The sequence below is a fragment of the Lithobates pipiens genome, unplaced genomic scaffold (genome assembly GCF_037356315.1).
Source record: "Lithobates pipiens isolate NorthernLeopardFrog02 unplaced genomic scaffold, aLitPip1_a1.2 Scaffold_28, whole genome shotgun sequence".
NCBI classification, from domain to species: Eukaryota; Metazoa; Chordata; class Amphibia; order Anura; family Ranidae; genus Lithobates; species Lithobates pipiens.
In genome coordinates, this window is record NW_027507789.1 from 184,323,288 (window position 1) to 184,343,011 (window position 19,724).

The 19,724-nt window shown below is 42.8% G+C and overlaps 1 protein-coding gene across 1 annotated transcript in view; it reads right to left on the bottom strand.

Annotated features, from left to right (window-relative positions):
* LOC143935912 (integrin alpha-IIb-like) overlaps window positions 1-19,724 on the bottom strand; it is a 156,194-nt gene that overhangs the window by 12,664 nt on the left and 123,806 nt on the right. The window contains exons 20-28 of the mRNA XM_077460102.1: window positions 18,850-18,997; window positions 18,485-18,571; window positions 17,405-17,484; window positions 12,342-12,422; window positions 6,562-6,667; window positions 5,738-5,884; window positions 3,800-3,967; window positions 3,422-3,535; window positions 995-1,096 (exon numbers count right to left, since the gene is read on the bottom strand). Coding sequence (XP_077316228.1) covers window positions 995-1,096; window positions 3,422-3,535; window positions 3,800-3,967; window positions 5,738-5,884; window positions 6,562-6,667; window positions 12,342-12,422; window positions 17,405-17,484; window positions 18,485-18,571; window positions 18,850-18,997 — 1,033 coding nt within the window. The remainder of the gene's footprint in view (window positions 1-994; window positions 1,097-3,421; window positions 3,536-3,799; window positions 3,968-5,737; window positions 5,885-6,561; window positions 6,668-12,341; window positions 12,423-17,404; window positions 17,485-18,484; window positions 18,572-18,849; window positions 18,998-19,724) is intronic.

A 19,724-nucleotide genomic window follows, 5' to 3' on the forward strand; every position in this document is an offset into this window, starting at 1 on the left:
CCTGGAAATATTCTTTAACCCTTCTCGTCCATGCTATAACCAAAAGATGGCTACAATGCAGGCTTACTTTGCCAGTGGGGTGTCCTTCCAACTCAGCTGATCACAGATCGGGGTAAAGGGCCAAACACGGCAGCCATAACCGGCTTGTGTTTACATCCATGATCAGCTGTCATTGCACACAGCAGATCACGGATGTAAACACAAGCTGGTTATCAGCTATTCTTTCCTCATGCTGACAGTGTGAGGAAGAGAGAAGTGAGCCGATAAACGAATTGTGTTAAAGGCACATCTGCACTGATAATCAGGGCACTGATTATCAGTGTTCTGATTATTAGTGCAGTCCTAATAGTGCCCACCAGTGCTGTCAATCAATGCCCATCATTGCTGCCAATCAGTGCCCACCAGTGCTGCCAATCAGTGCCTCCTCATCAGTGTCACCTATCAGTGCCTATCAGTGTCACTTATCAGTGCAGCCTCATCAGTCCCGCTTCATCAGTGTACATCACTGCCACCTAATCAGTGCCACATATCAGTGACCATTAGTGCCATCAGTGCCACTTTATCATGAAAATTTTGGCCTGAGCAGGAAGGGGGTGAAAGTAAATTGAAAGTGGTTAATTATTTTACTTTCTATATGCCATTTAAAAGCTTAAAAAAAAACGAATTAAACACTGTGAAAGTCAATTTGTCTAAATTACTCCCTCTTGTTCGCCATCACAAATATTTACTGTATATTGAAGTGGAACTAAAGGCTTAATACTCACCTGTTCAACGGTCCTGCACCAGCTCCGACATCTTCTTCAGAGTGCTGGTCTTTGTGCCTCTTCATTGGCGAGCGGGGATGATGTCAATCCTGCGCATGTGCAGAATGCCATCATCCCAGCACTCAGAGACTGTCCCAACACTGTAAGCTGAGCTGCATAAGCAATTTATTGACAATTGTGTTTAATGGACCTCCAAAAGTGCTCACAAATAGGGACCCCACGGAACGTACTTGCTTTTCTGTGTCCTTAACAGTGGTAGGTTTTATCCTGTAGGGGACACCGGTCACCTGGAAGTAACCTCGGGAAGTCAGGTTGAACGGCTGCTGAGGTCTCTGTTGAAGAAAAATAATATTTAGGAGGAAATATAAATTATATGAAAAACCCAATCATCAAAATTCACATATTAGCTTTGATATGTTAGTGTCATTTCAAAAGTAATATTATATTTTTTTTAAATCTGAGGCCGAATCCAATTCATGAATTCGTCTATAGGCCCCCCAATGTGGCAAAGTCGGCCTGTACCTTTAGCAAAGTCCCAGAGAATAATGTTTCCACCTCCGTGCTTGACTGTAGGGATGGTGTTCTTAGAGTCAAAGTCAGCATTTTTCTTCCTCCAAACACAGCAAGTCAAGTTAATGCCAAAGCGCTCAATTTTGGTCTCATCTGACCACTTTCTCCCATTCCTTCTTTGAATCATTTGGATGCTCATTGGCAGACTTCAGACGGACCTGTACATGTGCCTTTCTTGTGGAGGGGAACCTTGCAGGTGCTGCAGGATTTCAATACATGGCAGCATATTGTGTTACCAATGGTTTGTTTGGTGACTGTGGTCCCAACTTTGTCATGATCACCACAAAGGTTGACTGACTGATGGTTATTCTGTGTTTCTTTCTTTTGCGAATAATCGAATAATCGCTCTTATGCCCCATACACATGGTCGGAAATTCAGACGGAAAAAGACGGAAAAAGTCTGATCGGATTAGTTTTTCGAAATATCTGATCGTGTGTGGGCTCCGACAGAAAAAGTTTGAGAACTGGATCTAAAATTTTCGACAACAAAATCCAATCTGACTTTTTCCGATTGTGTGTAGAGAATTCTGACTCACAAAGTGCCACACATGCTCAGAAAAAAATTGGAGAAAAAATTGGAGATGACAGCTATTGGCTACTGACCTCTATGTAGTCCCATCGTACGTGTATAATGTCACCTCGTTCCGAACAATCGGATTTTCCGACAACTTTGTGTGACTGTGTGTATGCAAGACAAGTTTCGGCCAAAATCCATCAGAAAAAATCAGACAGATTTTGTGGTTGGAATGTCCGACCGTGTGTATGGGGCAAAAGAGTTGTCTTCTTCTCACCAAGCTTCTTGCTGATGGTCTTGTAGCCCATTCCAGCCTTGTGCAGGTCTACAATCTTGTCCCTGTTGTTCTTTCACAGCTCTTTGGTCTTGCCCATGATGGTGAGGTTTGAATGGAAGAAAGAGATTCTGTGGACAGGTGTCTTTTATACACATAAGGGGTTGTCATTAGGAGCACCTTCTTAAATTGACCGGACTAATCTGTGTACCACGTGAGTACATACTGTAGCTAGTCTGTGGGAGCCAAAATCATTGCTGGTTGGTAGGGGATCAAATACTTATTTTAATCACTGAACTGCAACTCAATTTATAACATTTGTATCATGTGTTTTTTTCAGGATCTTTGGTTGGTATTCTGTCTCTATATCATTTAAAATACACCTATGATAAAAATTATAGACCCTTCATTTCTTTTTGAGTGGACAAACTTACGAAAATCTGCAGGGGGTCAAATATTTATTTTCCCCACTGTATATAGACCTCTACTTTACAAATGGAACCTCTTAGCCCTTGTACACACGGTCAGACATTCCGATGGACAATGTCCGATAGGACCGCGTTGTCGGATAATCCGACAGTGTGTGGGCTCCATCGGACTGTTTTCCAGCTGGGCTATAAAATCTTCCGACAACATGATCCGATCGGACTTTGTCCGATCATGTGTAGAGAATTCCGATCGGACAAAGTACCACGCATGCTCAGATCAAATTCCTAGACCAAAGCTATTGGCTACTAGCCTGAACGTAGTCCCGTCCTAATGAAATAACGTCATCACGTTAAGTACGATCGGATTTTCTGACAACTTTGTCCTACTGTGTGTATGCAACTGTTTCGGACAAAATCCGTCGGACAAAATCCAACGAATTTGGTTGTCAGAATGTCCGACCGTGTGTACAAGGGCTAACGCACGAAAGGCTGAGCCCACACGGAGGGCCCAGTATGATTTACTACCTTGCATGGTCAAAGCACAGGTTCATTTTAAGGCTTTCCATATGGCTTCTAGCTCCTCCAGTAGATCACAATTTATTAAATATAAATCGGAAACCTAGTGTGATAACTTTGCCACTGATCGTGATCTCCTGACCTGCATACTTTGTTCCTGAGCAGTGCCTCAGCAGTTATTGAAGAGAGAGGATTAAAATGACAAACAGGTGACTGGTATAGATCAGCAGATGTTGTATTTTTCTTAGTACAAGTTTCCTTTAACAAATATATTTTACTTACAAGCCCCTGAGAAACATGGGGACTATTTTAAGCAGACCCTGGTTGGTAATCACCAATAAATGTTTACACTTACCTTCATGAAGCTGGAAATCCATAGTACGGACTCAAGTGCTACCGTCACCCTCTTTCCCTTATCCAGATTCTCAATGACACACTCAGCCTTCCAGCAAGCTGAGCCACTGCAGCCCTGTAAAATATATAAATATATATATAATCACGGCTAATTTTTTATGCATAGACCCCTAAGTCCACATATGTGCAGATCCAGATGTCTGAAATGACATGGAGGATGTGTAGGGATCAGCTACATCTGCTGTAGACTGATGCATACAATTAGCAGGTTACAATTACATTGGTACAGATTTTTCCTTGCTGGTTCTATGTGGTTTGCTGTCCTACCGAACCAAACAGTGTAGATATGGGTCATGGAAGATACAGTAATGATTGTTACCAGCGTAATAGGCTGTTTGTGCTTGGGTCCATCTTTGGTGCTTGTACTGTTTTCGGTCCCTGTAGTCCCACCATCTTGATCCATGCCTGACACCTCTCTCTTCCTCACGTTATGATCACCTCCCTTAGTGAAGTTTGAAGGTGTTTTAGTTGGTTCTGCAACGTCCAGCTGAGAAGCACAAATAATAAGTAAAATTTTAGCCAATGCCAGTTGGCTACATTCAAATTCAAATTTATAACATTATCAAAACTATCACTATGGGGGTTATTTACTAAAGGAAAATCCACTTTGCATTGCAAGTGCACTTGGAAGTGCAGTCGCTGTAGATCAGAGGGGGACATGCAAGGAAAATAAAAAACAGCATTTTAGCTTGCACATGATTGGATGATAAAATCAGCAGAGCTTCCACTATGAACGAATCGGCTGTGCTTTCTCAATAAGCTGGCTTCGGGGGGGGGGGGGATTGGGGGTGGGGGTGAATGTCCATCTCACTTTGCCACGGTGAACTGAGCCCAAACTCGCTTATCCATGTCTTTATGGACCTAGGTTTTGCACTGGTGCGCAGTCATGTTGGAACAGGAAGGGGCCATCACCAAACTGTTCCCACAAAGTTGGGAGCATGAAATTGTCCAAAATGTCTTGGTATGCTGATGCCTTAAGAGTTCCCTTGACTGGAAATAAGGGGCCAACCCCAACCCCTGAAAAACAACCCCACACCATAATCCCCTCTCCACCAAATGATTTGGACCAGTGCATAAAGGAAGGTCCATAAAGACATGGTTAAGCGAATTTGGGGTGGAGGAACTTGACTGGCCTGCACAGAGTCCTGACCTCAACCCAATAGAACAAGGGATGTATTAGAGCAGAGACTGCAAGGCAGGCCTTCTAATCCAACATCAGTGCCTGACCTCACAAATGCACTTCTGGAAGAATGGTCATACATTCGCATAGACATACTCCTAAACCTTGTGGACGGCCTTCCCAGAAGAGTTGAAGCTGTTATAGCTGCAAAGGGTGAGCCAACTCAATATTGAACTCTACAGACTAGGACTGGGATGCCATTAAAGATCATGTGCGTGTAAAGGCAGGCATCTCAATACTTTTGGCAATATAGTGTATGTATGTATATATATATATATATATATATTTAAAGGATATGCAAATCCAATCATTAAAATTCCATAAAATCTTTAGCATGTTGAGGTAACTTCAAAAGTAATTTTCTAATCTGTACCTCTCATTAAAATAATTGGTGGTGATCCAGCCATGAAGGTTCTTGTTTAAGCACTTCATGTTAAAGAGTGGCAACGTTCTGTCCCTGTCATGCAAGACTTTTGGACTTTGTTTTTATTTTTGTATCTCTTCCTTCAGTTTTTTTCTTTACAGCTTCCTCTCATTTCCCACTTTCTTCCTTAAGTAAACAACTAAAGCCTTTTTTTACTGTGTCCTAATTTCCCTCTAGCATAATTATGGTAAGTCTGCGTTTTACCCACGACTATAAAGTCGATAACACCACCCTTTAGGCTACTTTCACACTGAAGAGTTGCGGGCGCTGGCAGTAAAGCGGCAGTAAAGCGGTCGCTAGCGGGGCGGCTTTAACCCCCCACTGGCATCCTAAAAAGGGTTAAAACTGCCTGCAAAGTGCCGCTGCAGCGGAGGTTTGCAGCGCTGCCCCGTTGTTTTCAATGGAAAGGGGCGCTTTAGGAGCGGTAAATACACCGCTCCTACAGCGCTCCAAAGATGTGGCTTGCAGGACTTTTAGGACCATCCTGTAAGCACACCATTCCAGTGTGAAAGCCCTCGGGCTTTCATATTGGAGACACAGCAGCGGCTGTTTCAGGGCACTTTGCAGGCGCTATTTTTAGCGTTGTATCGCCTGCAAAGCGTCCCAGTGTGAAAGGGGCCTAAGTCTTATGATTTGAGCATTACGCTCCTGACCTGCAAAAGGTTGAGATTGGCAGAGGTGCAATTCAGTTGTTCATCAGGCTTCAGACGCAGTGGATATAGGAAAACGTCCTCTTCATAGCGTTCAGGACTCTCAATAACCAACTTGACGTGGACAGTGCCTGGACCAGCATTGTGCAACTAATGGTAAGGATAAAAATAGAGTTATTGTTGGGGTGCTACACTTTTATTTGACACCATCATACCAATTCCCTTGCAAATTCAAAATCCTAACTAATCCCAAACCCCCAGCCAATCTTTAACAATCTCAGTTTTGCCAAGAACACAAATGTCATATATTGCCACTTACTCTGGTGGTTATATTAGTTCTCATTCAGGTTTATTTTCCTTTATTTTCACCTGGTGATCCTGCCAGTATCACACTTCCTATCCTAGGGTAGCGACACTCACTCATTGTATTGTATTTATGGAGGAGCAGCATTGCCACCTTAGGACAGGATTACAGAAAACATCCCCCTTCATCATCTTTTATAACATAAAGGGAGGTGTTCTGTAGTCCTGACCTAGGGTGTCAACAAACGCTCCTTGCAGAGTGCACAGAAATACATAAGATCGCTCGCTTTTAGTGGTATAATTAACAGACCAAAAGAAAGCACACAAGATGTTTATTGTTGGGATTTACATACACTTTAAATTATATATTTTTATTAAGGTCTATGCATCAGATCAAATAAAAGGACAACTGAGGAAAGAAGAGAACAAATGGATTTGGTTCCAGTAGGGAAACAGTCTTTCTAAATGAGCGACGATTGGGAGGTATGGGTTATAAAATATGGAAAAACCCTTTAACTGATTACCTCGTAGACATGGGTCACTATCTCCCCTTTATCCAGTGGTTTATCAGATTCTTCTTTAGGGTTCCAGTTGGGTAAGGGGAGTACAACATCAGAAGGGTGCGAATTCCTGGGGAATGATATTATTATTATTGATTTATATAGCGCCAACAGTTTACGCAGCGCTTTACAATGTATAGGGGGGAACAACACAATTACAGTACAATACAAAAGGTACAGGAGGGCCCGGCTCGTAGAGCTTACATTCTAAAGGGAGGGGGTGGTGGTACAAAGGGTAATAGCATAATAATAGCGATGATATGGAGTATTACTTTTTTCAGCGTTATTCCTCTAAATGCATGCAATAAATGCATAGCTTTAACAGCTAAGTGATTGCTTTGTGTTTTTTTGAATTAGCTTAAAATGTTATCAAACAATTTTATAGTACATTCAATGTTAAAGTGGTCAGCTTGACGTAAATAATCTGATTAGTGTGTGTTAATATGTTACAAAACTTGTTTCTTTTTATCATTTGTAATTATATATGTACACGGGGGGGGGGCAGCCATGATTGCTCGTTGCATACCCAGGTTTTGCTTCGTGCTTTACAGTGCTACACAATGGCTGTGCCTAAGGCTCGGTTCACACAGGGGCGACTCCGATCCGACTTCAGGTCGGCCCTAGTCGCCTCAGGTCGGACAACATTTAAAAATCAATGTAAGTGAATGAGAGCCGTCTTAATGCACGCTACTGAAGTCGCTCCGACTTCAAAAGAAGTTCCTGTACTACTTGAATCCGACTTGTAGGCGACTTGTACCCATTGATTTCAATGGAGGTCGCCTCCAAGTCGGATCTCTGTATATACGGAGGTGACTTTGACAGAATTATTAGCTCTGAAGGGGGAACTCCACGCCAAATTTATAAAAAAAAATTGGCGTGGGTTCCCCCTCCGAGAGCATACCAGGCCCTTAGGTCTGGTATGGATTCCAAGGAGAACCCCCTATGCCGAAAAAACAGCGTGGGGGTCCTCCCCAGATCCATACCAGACCCTTATACGAGCACGCTACCCGGCCAGCCAGGAAAGGGGGTGGGGACGAGCGGGCGCCCCCCCCTCCTGAGCCGAGTGCCCTCAACATGGGGGGGTGCCACCCCAAAGCACCTTGTCCCCATGTTGATGAGGACAAGGGCCTCTTCCCGACAACCCTGGCCGTTGGTTGTCGGGGTCTGCGGGCGGGGGGCTTATCGGAATCCGGGAGCCCCCTTTAATAAGGGGGCCCCCGGATACCGGCCCCCCACCCTATGTGAATGAGTATGGGGTACAATGTACCCCTACCCATTCACCTGTAAAATAAAGTACAAAAAAAAAACAACACACAAGATAAAATAGTTTATTGCACAGCTCCGGGGGTCTTCCGTCTTCGGGGGTCTTCTCCCCGGACTCCTCCGCTATTATTATCTTCTATTAGCTCTTTTACTAGCGGAGGAGCCCGGCTTTCTTCCTCGCCGCTGCCCTCTTCTTCCGACTTCGGGGGTCTTGTCCCCCACTTCGGTTCTTCTGTCGCCGCCGCCTTCCGTTCTTCTTCTTCTTCTTCTTCTTCTTCTTCTCCTGGAGATGTTGACTCGACGTTCTCTCCGGCCACAATGCCAGGGACGCGCTGCGTGGCGACTTATATAAGGACAAGGGGCGGGGTCATCGGTTGATGTCACATGGGTTGATGTCACATGGCGACAGTCCCAGCATCCTCCAGGACTGTGACATCGTAAGGGGGCGGAGTCACCATGTGACATCAACCCATGTGACATCAACCGATGACCCCGCCCCTTGTCCTTATATAAGTCGCCGCGCATCACGTCCCTGGCATTGCGGCCGCAGAGAACGTCGAGTCAACATCTCCAGGAGAAGAAGAAGAAGAAGAAGAAGAAGAACGGAAGGCGGCGGCGACAGAAGACCGGGCTACCGCCTGTAAAAGAGCTATAAGAAGGCGCGGTGGCCCGGCAGAAGAACCGAAGAGGGGGACAAGACCCCCGAAGTTGGAAGAAGAGGGCGGCAGCGAGGAAGAAAGCCGGGCTCCTCCGCTAGTAAAAGAGCTAGAAGAAGATAGCGGAGGAGTCTGACGAGAAGACCCCCGAAGACGGAAGACCCCCGGAGCTGTGCAATAAACTATTTTATCTTGTGTGTTGTGTTTTTTTTGTACTTTATTTTACAGGTGAATGGGTAGGGGTATATTGTACCCCATACTCATTCACATAGGGTGGGGGGCCGGTATCCGGGAGCCCCCTTATTAAAGGGGCTCCTGGATTCCAATAAGCCCCCCGCCCGCAGACCCCGACAACCAACGGCCAGGGTTGTCGGGAAGAGGCTCTTGTCCTCATCAACATGGGGACAAGGTGCTTTGGGGTGGGGGGGCCGCGCGCCCCCTCCCCAAGGCACCCCCCATGTTGAGGGCACGCGGCCTGGTATGGCTCAGGAGAGGGGGGCCGCCCGCTTGTCCCCACCCCCTTTCCTGGCCGGCCGGGTAGCGTGCTCGGATAAGGGTCTGGTATGGATCTGGGGGGGACCCCCACGCCGTTTTTTCAGCATAGGGGGTCCCCCTTGGAATCCATACCAGACCTAAGGACCTGGTATGCTCTTGGAGGGGGAACCCATGCCAAATTTTTTAAATAAATTTGGCGTGGAGTTCCCCCTTCAGAGCTCATTCTCTGATTGGCCACGGCAAAAGTCGCCTGGCCTGGGGTGACTTCTAAGTCACCCCAGGTCATGTCTAAAAGTCGTGTTCAAGTCGTCTCCAAGTTGCCTCACAAAGTCGTCCTGAAGTCGTGTCGCCCCTGTGTGAACCGAGCCTCACTGCTCCCTCTTACATTTTACTGTATGTCCGACATTTGACAATCCCCTCCTGTGTGGCTGGTATCTTATCAGAACAACTGTTAAAGCGACTCTTTATATATATTAAAAAACAATCAAATGTCATAGAGTGGGAGACTGACTTGGGCATCAGTCTTTCAGGACACCATAAGAAAAGTATAGTGCCTTACCCATGCCTCATCTCTTTCTGTTACATTCAAGAAACGTACTTTACATTTTTTGAGATGCTGGCACAGGAACCCATTAACCCTTGAAAAAAAATGTTACCGCAGGTGCTCTCTCAGTGTTGGCGTTGTCTCCAACAAGAGGACACCTACAGCCGTGGCCAAAAGTTTTGAGAATGACACAAATATTAATTTTTACAAAGTCTGCTGCCTCAGGTTTTGTGATAGCAATTTGCATATCCTCCAGAACGTTATGAAGAGTGATCAGATGAATTGCAATTAATTGCAAATTCCCTCTTTGCCATGAAAATTAATTTAATCCCCAAAAAACATTTCCACTGCAATTGTGAAGAAGGCTTCAGGGAGCCCAAGAAAGTCCAGCAAGTGTCAGGACCGTCTCCAACAGTTGATCCAGCTGTGGGATCTGGGGAACCACCAGTGCAGAGCTTACTCAAGAATGGTGGCTGGCAGGTGTGAGTGCTTCTGAGGCCTGGTGTCAAGAAGGGCAAAGAAGCCACTTCTCTCCAGGAAAAACATCAGGGACAGACTGATATTCTGCAAAAAGTACAGTGATTGGACTGCTGAGGACTGGGGTAAAGTAATTTTCTTAGCTGAATCCCCTACGATTGTTTGGGGCATCCGGAAAAATCATTGTCCGGAGAAGAAAAGTTGAAGTGCTACCATTAGTCCTGTGTCGTACCAACAATAAAGCATCCTGAGACCATTCATGTGTGGTGTTGCTTCTCAGCCAAGGGAGTGGGCTCACTCACCATGTTGCCTAAGAACACAGCCATGAATAAAGTTTAGTACAAAAATATCATCCAAGAGCAACTTCTCCCAACCATCTAAGAACAGTTTGGTGACAAACAATGCCTTTTCCAGCATGATGGAGCATCTTGCCATAAGGCAAAAGTGATAACTAAGTGGCTCCCCAGACCTTAATGCCATTCAGAACTTGTGGTCAATCCTCAAGAGGCAGGTGAACAAAAAAAAACGAAAAACACAAATTCTGTCGAACTCCAACCATTGATTATGCAAGAATGGGTTGCCATCAGTCAGGATGTAGTCCAAAAGTTGATTGACAGCATGCCAGGGCAAATTACAGAGGTCTTAAAAAAGAGTCAACACTGCAAATATTGACTCAGCATAAACTTAATGTAATTATCAATAAAAGCCTTTGACACTTATGAAATGCTTGTAATTATACTTCAGTATACCATAGTAGCATCTGACAAAAAGATCTAAAAACACTGAAGCAGCAGAGTTTGTGAAAATTAATATTTGTTTAATTCTCAAAAACTTTGGCCCGGCTGTACTTGCATATATTTTGGAGTTGTCCAATTCTGAGACCTTTCTGGTCTGGAGTACCTGATCTGGAGTTCAAACTTATTGATGACCAGTTGGGGGATGACCCAGAGGCATACTTACTTCATCTGACTCCTATGTCATCAAAACGCTATAAAAGATTGCTTATGTCACAACTGTTAAAATGCGACAAAGGCTTGCATCCCCCTCTATTGAAAACAGTCAATATCTCTACCAATGAATGTTTAATAACATATAATCAGAGAACTATATCAGATGGAGGACATTTTTGTCTCTGCAAACCACACGGAAGAGCAAATTTGAAAAACATGGTTTTATTAGATTGACCCTTTCCTTCACCTATTTAACAGACCTCACCTCCTAAACAATGTACCAGTTTTTTTGTTTCATCTGGACACAGTCTTTGTTTTAAGCAGCCAAGGTAGACCTGTGGGTCCAAGTACGTGCCTACCCTTAAAATACTGACATTTCCTTAATCAACCACCTCCTGATGGCAAGAGTGGCAAAGTTTAGACTGTGGGAAGTCTTCTTCCCCTCTTCCCCAATTCCCTACCCCTATACACCCAGCCCCTTTTTTTTCACGCTGTGGTTCCTTTTGCTTGACCCTGCTCCCATACTGTGTCCTGTGAACTACTTAACTCCCCCATCCCAATCTCCACAACATAGACACTATTCTATAGTCCAAAGCAGTGGTCTCCGAACTGCATCCCCTTGCTTGCTTTGCCTTGGGGCTCTATTCCTCCCACTGATACTATTCTGCCATTCGAGACCAACAATGGGGCACCATTTCTCCCTCTGACACAATTAATGGGAAATTCCTCCTTATGACACCAAAATGGGGCACTATTCCTCCCTATGACACCAATAATGGGGAACTATTCATTCCCTATGATACCAATGCTGGGGCACTATTGTTCCCCCTAATACCAAATGTTTACTCCCACTAATGTCAGGAAAATTTCCACTCTTGCTGGCCATAGCCGGGCCCCCCTAAAGTCTGAAGGACAATAAACCGGCCATTGGTTTAGAAAGTTTGCAGACCCCTGGTCCAAAGAAAATAACTGAGAGAGCTAACTATACTCCAGGAAGAGTGCACAGGACACAATGGACCTAACATGGTGAACCATGTATTTTTATTTGCACTTAGGAAACCGATATAACAAAACACTTTCAGTGGCAAATTTAACAGACCCAAAAGGTAGAAACTACGAGAAGATCATTGTTTTGCTCTGCACATAGTTTGATCAACCAATCAGCTCCTCACTTTTCTGTTGCCAGGGTGTGTTAGATCAAGAAACAATGAAGAAGAATGCAAAGAATGCCAAAGTGGTCCTTTTCCACTTGTAACCTAAAGCAACTGCATTACCTGTACTTCAGCCATGTATTGTTGCAATGTAGCCTCAGCAGTTCAACAGTAAAGTAGTTCAGCAGTAAAGTCTTAATACACTTACCCCCGAAGATCTAGAAATATTTTAACTGTCACAATTAAATGCACCCATACAACCGAACTGCTTGAATTCTGACTGTTGCGGCTGAAACAAACAAGAAAAAACATTTAACCACCACATGAAAATTGGGCAACCACTAACTCATTTACAGTACCAAGTTAAAACAAATGTACAGTGGGTATAGAAAAGAATCACCCCTTTAAAATAATCACATTTTGTTGCTTTGTAGACGGAAATGGTGACATACACCGTTTCTGTTTTATCCAGCTGTATTTGCAACATATAACATCCAAGTGAAGGATAGAACACAAACATGTCAGAAAAAAATAATCAAAATCAGTTGGAAAAAGGATCACCCCCTTGTGTCAGTATTTTGTTGAACCGCATTTTGCTTTAATTATCTTTTAGCTTGTTGGGATATGTCTTGCACATCTAGACTTTTCTTTGTAGAACTGCAAAGTTCAGTTAATGTTGGTGGACAGTAGTCTTCAAGTCATGCCACAGATTTTCAATGTGGTTTAAGGCTGGGCTCTGACTAGGCAATGAAGTACATTCACCTTTTTCTCCTTCAGCCACTGTGTGGTCATTTTTGCTGTGTGCTTTGGGTAAACCTTCTTCCCAATGACAACTTTCTGGCAGAAGACAAGAGATTTCCTTAAGAATTTGACAATATTTTGCCCCATCCATTTTTCTTCTATTGTGACAATTAGGGATGAGCCGAACACCCCCCTGTTCAGTTCGCACCAGAACCTGCGAACAGACCTAAACTTTGTGTGAACTTTAGAACCCTATTAAAGTCTATGGGACTCGAACGTTCACAATCTAAAGTGCTAATTTTAAAGGGGTAATATGCAGGTTACTGTCCTAAAAAGTGTTTGGGGACCCGGGTCCTGCCCCAGGGGACATGGATCAATGCAAAAAAAAAGTTTTAAAAACTGCAGTTTTTTCAGGAGCAGTGATTTTAATAATGATTAAAGTGAAACAATAAAAGTGTAATATTCCTTTAAATGTTGTACCTGGGGGGTGTCTATAGTATGCCTGTGAAGGGGCGCATGTTTCCTGTGCTTAGAACTGTCCCTGCATAAAGTGTCATTTGTGCAGGAAAAAAAGTATTTTAAAATCACTTGTGGCTATATTGTCGGCTCCCATAATACAGAGAACACTCAATGAGTGTTCTCTGTATTAGCCGACAATTCATTCATTCGTTGATTAAAAAATTATATAAATAAAAAGCGTGGGGGTTCCCCTAAGATTCAATTACCAGGCCCTTCAGGTCTGGTATGGATATTAAGGGGAACCCCCGTGTCAAATTATAAAAAAATTGACGTGGGGGTCCCCCTAAATATCCATACCAGACCCTTCAGGTCTGGTATGGATATTAAGGGGAACCCCGCATCAAATTTAAAAAAAATTTGACGTGGGGTCCCCCTAAAAATCCATACCAGACCCTTTATCCGAGCACGCAACCTGGCAGGCCGCAGGAAAAGAGGGGGGGACGAGAGAGCACCCCCCTCCTGAACCGTACCAGGCCACATGCCCTCAACATTGGGAGGATGCTTTGGGGGTCTGTGACCCCTCAAAGCACCTTGTCCCCATGTTGATGTAGACAAGGGCCTCATCCCCACAACCCTGAGCGGTGGTTGTGGGGGTCTGCGGGCGGGGGGCTTATCAGAATCTGGAAGCCCCCTTTAACAAGGGGACCCCCAGATCCCTGCCCCCCCTGTTTGAAATGGTAAGGGGGTACAAAAGTACTCCTACCATTTCACAAAGAAAGTATAAAAATGGTTAAATAAGACACACACATAAAATACCTGTATTAAAAATAAAATAAACTGCGGAGACACTGCGGAGATTTTTTTTTTTTTTTAATAAAGTTTTTCAAAAGTGTGTTTGTCTTATTTAACCATTTTTACACTTTCTTTGTGAAATGGTAGGGGTACTTTTGTACCCCCTTACCATTTCAAACAGGGGGGGCCGGGATCTGGGGGTCCCCTTGTTAAAGGGGGCTTCCAGATTCTGATAAGCCCTCTGCCCGCAGACCGCCACAAACACCGCTCAATGTTGTGGGGATGAGGCCCTTGTCCACATCAACATGGGGACAAGGTGCTTTGAGGAGTCACAGACCCCCAAAGCATCCTCCCAATGTTGAGGGCATGTGGCCTGGTACGGTTCAGGAGGGGGGGGCGCTCTTTTGTCCCCCCTCTTTTCCTGCGGCCTGCCAGGTTGCGTGCTCGGATAAAGGGTCTAGTATGGATTTTTAGGGGGACCCCACGTCAATTTTTTTTTTTAATTTGATGCGGGGTTCCCCTTAATATCCATACCAGACCTGAAGGGTCTGGTAAGGATATTTAGAGGGACCCCCACGTCAATTTTTTTTTAATTTGACACGGGGTTCCCCTTAATATTCATACTAGACCTGAAGGGCCTGGTAATTGAATTTAAGGGGAACCCCCACGCTTTTTTTTTTTTTTTTAATCAATGAATGAATGAATTGTCGGCTAATACAGAGAACACTCATTGAGTGTTCTCTGTATTACGGGAGCCGACAATATAGCCTCAAGTGATTTTAAAATACTTTTTTTCCTGCACAAATGACACTTTGTGCAGGGACAGTTCTAAGCACGGGAAACATGCGCCCCTTCACAGGCATACTATAGACACCCCCCAGGTACCACATTTTAAGGAATATTACACTTTTATTGTTTCACTTTAATCATTATTAAAATCACTGCTCCTGAAAAAACTGCTGTTTTTAAAACTTTTTTTTGCATTGATCCATGTCCCCTGGGGCAGGACCCAGGTCCCCAAACACTTTTTAGGACAGTAACTTGCATATTAGCCTTTAAAATTAGCACTTTAGATTTCTCCCATAGACTTGTATAGGGTGTTCCGGCTTTTCGAATTTGCTGGGAACAGCCCAACAGCCCAACAGAGAACAGCCCAAATTGTTCACTGTTCACTGAACAGGCGAACAGGCAAACTCGAAGCTCATCCTTAGTGACAACTGGTCCAGTCCCTGCTTCAGAGAAACATCCCCATAACAGTATATTACCACCTACATGCTTTACGGTAGGAATGTTGTTATTTGTATGGTGAGCTGTATTGGATTTCCGCCAGACATTTCATTTTATGTGGAGGCCAAATAATAAAATTTTACTCTCATGCCACCATAACACATTTTCCCATGTGGCCTCAGAGTTTTAAAGGGTCCTTCTGGCAAAGCTCACTTTTTAGCTGCAGCCTTTTTTGAGGAGTGGCTTTTTTTGTACCTTCCACTTCCTAATAATAGACTTCACTGTGCTTCCAGGCATTGATAAAGCCTTTGACATTTTTTTGTTTGTATTAATCTCCTGACTTGTGCCTGTCTACAACTTTATCCCGTAGATCCCGGTGACAGTGCCCTGCCACTCGTAGTCGATTGCTTCAGTTGCACTACCAGGGACTGAAATGCTCCAGAAAAGCTCTTTTCATGCTGAGTTAATCAAAATGACCACAGCTGATCATAGCTGAAAGTCAAATGGTTTTGTGTGCCATTAAGAAGGTGACTAGCTATACCTAATTGAGTTTACAAGTCATTTTTTGGAGGGGAGTGATATTTTTTACAACTCAGTGATTCTGTTTTTGAAGGTTTTTAATTTTTTTCTGACATGTTGGTGTTATATCTTTCATTTGGTTGTTATAAGTTGCACTAGTAAATACAGCTAGATAAAACAAAAACTGTGTCTTTCTTAATTTCGGGCTGAAAAGCAACAAAATGTGATTTTAAGGGGGGAGGGGGCGTGATTCTTATCTATACCCACTGCATGCTTGTGAATATACCTTGTAATGTTTTACTGCACACTCATTAATGTGCGTTATTTCACGAGTTGATGTGCATTATGTTAAGGCAAACCATTAATTTTGATAATTTAGGATCATTTAGGATAAATTGTTAAGATCACAAATCTGATGTTTAGAACTTGTAGTTCTATTGAGTGAGAGTGTTTGGCACAACACAGGGGACTCTATTTATTGATTTAATTAATTAATTTTTTTCTTTGTTGTTGCTGGTCTGCGTGAGAGGCAGATTCACCATATATTTCACATATTGATTTATATTTTTTCGTATATTTTATGAGTGGTATAAGTATTTTTTATCACTGATTAACTGATTATTGATCTTTTTGGAGTAGTTTGGGCTTGGAAATTTGTGAGCACTTGTTTGATTAATTTATTCAGGTTGCGCGATTGAAGTTTTTTCATTTTTTTTTTTCATTAAAAGCCATATGACAGATTGTAGGTCTCAAATTTAAAACAACACAAAAGGAAACAAAACCAGGAAAAAGGGGAGAAAACCTACACACAGAAAAAAACCTCAAAAAAAAGTGTTGGTTGTATTGGACTTTTTAGACATAATATTGTGTTTGAATATACAATAGGGAAAAACAAGAAAATAAAAAAAATAATTATTTATTTATAAAAAATAAATAAAATATAAATTATAAAAAAAAAACATATCAAGTGCTGCTTTATATCCTGTCTATGTTAATACATATCCATATCTATTGGTTGTATATATCCAAAGGATGAAAAGGTATACATTAGTATTCAATATAAGCAAAGGTTACACTAGACAGGGTATTAATTACAGAACTGATCTTAAATATATTCTGGCGCTCTACATGTTTCGCGTTTTTGGTCAACGCTTCCTCAGGAGCTTTATCACATTTCTTCATGGGGGTACCCCAAAAGAAATTTTGCAAGAAGGAAAAGGAGAGCAACAAGTAAATATTTCTCGGGCTGGATAAAACGATTTTCACATCAACATCAGCCTTTTAACTGTATGGGAGCCTGCGGTTAGCATACAGGCTTCAGATATTTGTGGTGCAAGGCAGCAATATGAGGTGATTTTGCACCATACTCTCTTTAGATTCAAATCACCCGTTCTTGTGTCTTCTCCAATGAAGTAAAATGTAGGCAAGCCTATCTCAGCAGTTTCAAGGTTCAAGAGAGGGGACCTTAGAGCCCCTAAAGTGTCTTCCTTTGGCAAAAGATAGGCCCGCTGTGTGCTAGATTGTAGGTCTCACCTTTTGATTTGCATTGGGAAGGAGAAGTTGCCTTCACTGTCTTCCAGGGCACTGATGCTAAGTAGAAGCTCTGCATTGATCTATACATGGAAAAGAAGAGGACAAGCAGCACATGGTTAAGGTGGCTTGCAAACCGCAGCCAAAATGTAATTCCATGTCCACACAGGTTTAAATTATTTTTTTTTTTTATATTGAATGTAAGGAACTGGTTTATTATTCTGATGCTTTAATGAGGAAATCTGCAGTGTCTGCATCCATTTAGATGTAATTCTTATTTAAACTGTGGGGAGTATCTCACCAAAACTTACATTTCTATTGCAGGGAATACTTAAAATTTGACATTGTAGTGCAGATTTCTGAGAAAACCAGTCAGCCAATCATACAAGCAGGATGTTTAAATAATTTTAATGCTTTAACTTATCTGTAAACCATGGGGCAGAGGAAGAATATCTTAACACAAAACTAAAGCTAATCTGGTCTCTGGAAAGCCAATTTGTCAAAAAAACTCAATGTTCAGTTCTATACTGTCAAGAGTTTGACTGTATGACTACTTTATTTGGGTACTTGTTTGGTTGGAAATCAAAATGAATGGTCTCATAAGTTAAGCTCAATATAAGCACACGTATTTAAGTTCCTAATGGAGTCTCAAAAATGGTTCCTTGAAGTATTAATCTTCTGATTCTTTAAAGCCTCTACTCCGCTAGGGCCCCATCTGCAGACCCTTGGCCACATGCGGCCCCTTTGTACTTGTTGTGCGGCTCCTAGACCCTACCAGTCCTTAGTGGGAGTGGGGACATTCGATTGTAAAGGGCTTGTAATGGAAGTGATCTCTAACAGTCTTGTGTGACCGTGTTTCCAATCTCCCCTGTAACATGTCCACAGATATTGACCATCTCCTGTTGTATGTGCTCAGTCCCTATCAGTCTTCTGTAGAATTACATATACTGAATAGTATATGTGGCCACTTAAGTTGGTGTTAAGGGCTGCAGTTGAGGCCCCTATAACATGTAAATTAACCACCACTGCTCTACCCTGTAGTGGTACATCTCCTTGTTCCATCCACACTCTTGTATGTCTCACCTGTGCTCCATTCTTCATGGGGTTACCCAGCTCACACACCACAAGTTCTGTGTCATTCGCTTTTCTTGGAGTGCACAAAATCTTCTCCTAGAAATCCATAGTAACATAAAATGTTAAAAGAGACAGAAGTTCATTGTCATCATATATGGAACTATGATTACAGATGTAGGCATAACACCATTCAAATAGCCAACAGGTTATTGAGTAATGGAAGATGTTGGCAAAAGGAATGTTGAGTTAGAGGGTTAGGCCCACTCTGCCATTTTCACTACTCTACTCGAGGCCAGTGTTTTGTGAGATATCACCATCAAGGGTATGTCCCAGGTTCTCCAAGTGATCAGGCCTATTTTTATAAATATACACACCTCAGCATTTCCCAAAATCTGCATATAATGAGCCCCAGGGGGAAGTGTAGCATGCAATTCTGCTTCGTAAGCCCCTTCTCCAAGGTTTCCTGCATCAAAGTGGATTCGTACAAGATTGTCCGCTCCAATAACAAGGGGATCTTTACTCCTATAAAAGAAGACAAACAAATAGAAAAGTACTTTGGATGCAATATGACAAAATATCTAGAAAATGTCCACATGTAGCTCTTATCCCCGAAGGGAGCACATGATGTAAGAAACTGGGCAATAATGAATCGGTCAGTGGGAAAAGTTATTACCCTAAGTTGAGTAACAGTTAAAAAGCATCAGGTTATAGCAATTCACAATTGGCAGTTATACATACGAATACATCAACAACAACAAAAAAATACAGCAGCAATAAATAGTGTCAAATAATGATAAGACAGTGGCTAAACAGTTGACCTGTCTGTCAGCAATCAGTAATTGTTCCAGTGGTGCACTTTCTGTATATAACCTGCAAAGGGTGTCCTTAGCTAGGGAAAGACCTATGGGCAAACACTGTGATAGCAGTCAGTAGTTAGTAGACTCTCCCCTCTCAACCTTCTGTTGGCTATTTGGTGGGGCCCAAATTTTGTGTTGGTGCACTTAAAATACTATCCCTTTAAGAATTCAGCATGCAGTGTTACAATGTCCTTGCTTGTTAGCAGCGGTAATGTAGAGCCAACCAGCAGCTGCTCACCAGTCCTGGTACATGTTAAAAGCTTGTATGCTAAGTAATTTGAAATTGTAACACCTTGAGGTGCTGCATATCTCAAATTGAGATCACAGTACTTTCCCTGACAGCTGTGTTTCTTTCCAGAAGAACTGATCCATCTGTGTTCAAGCCTCATCCA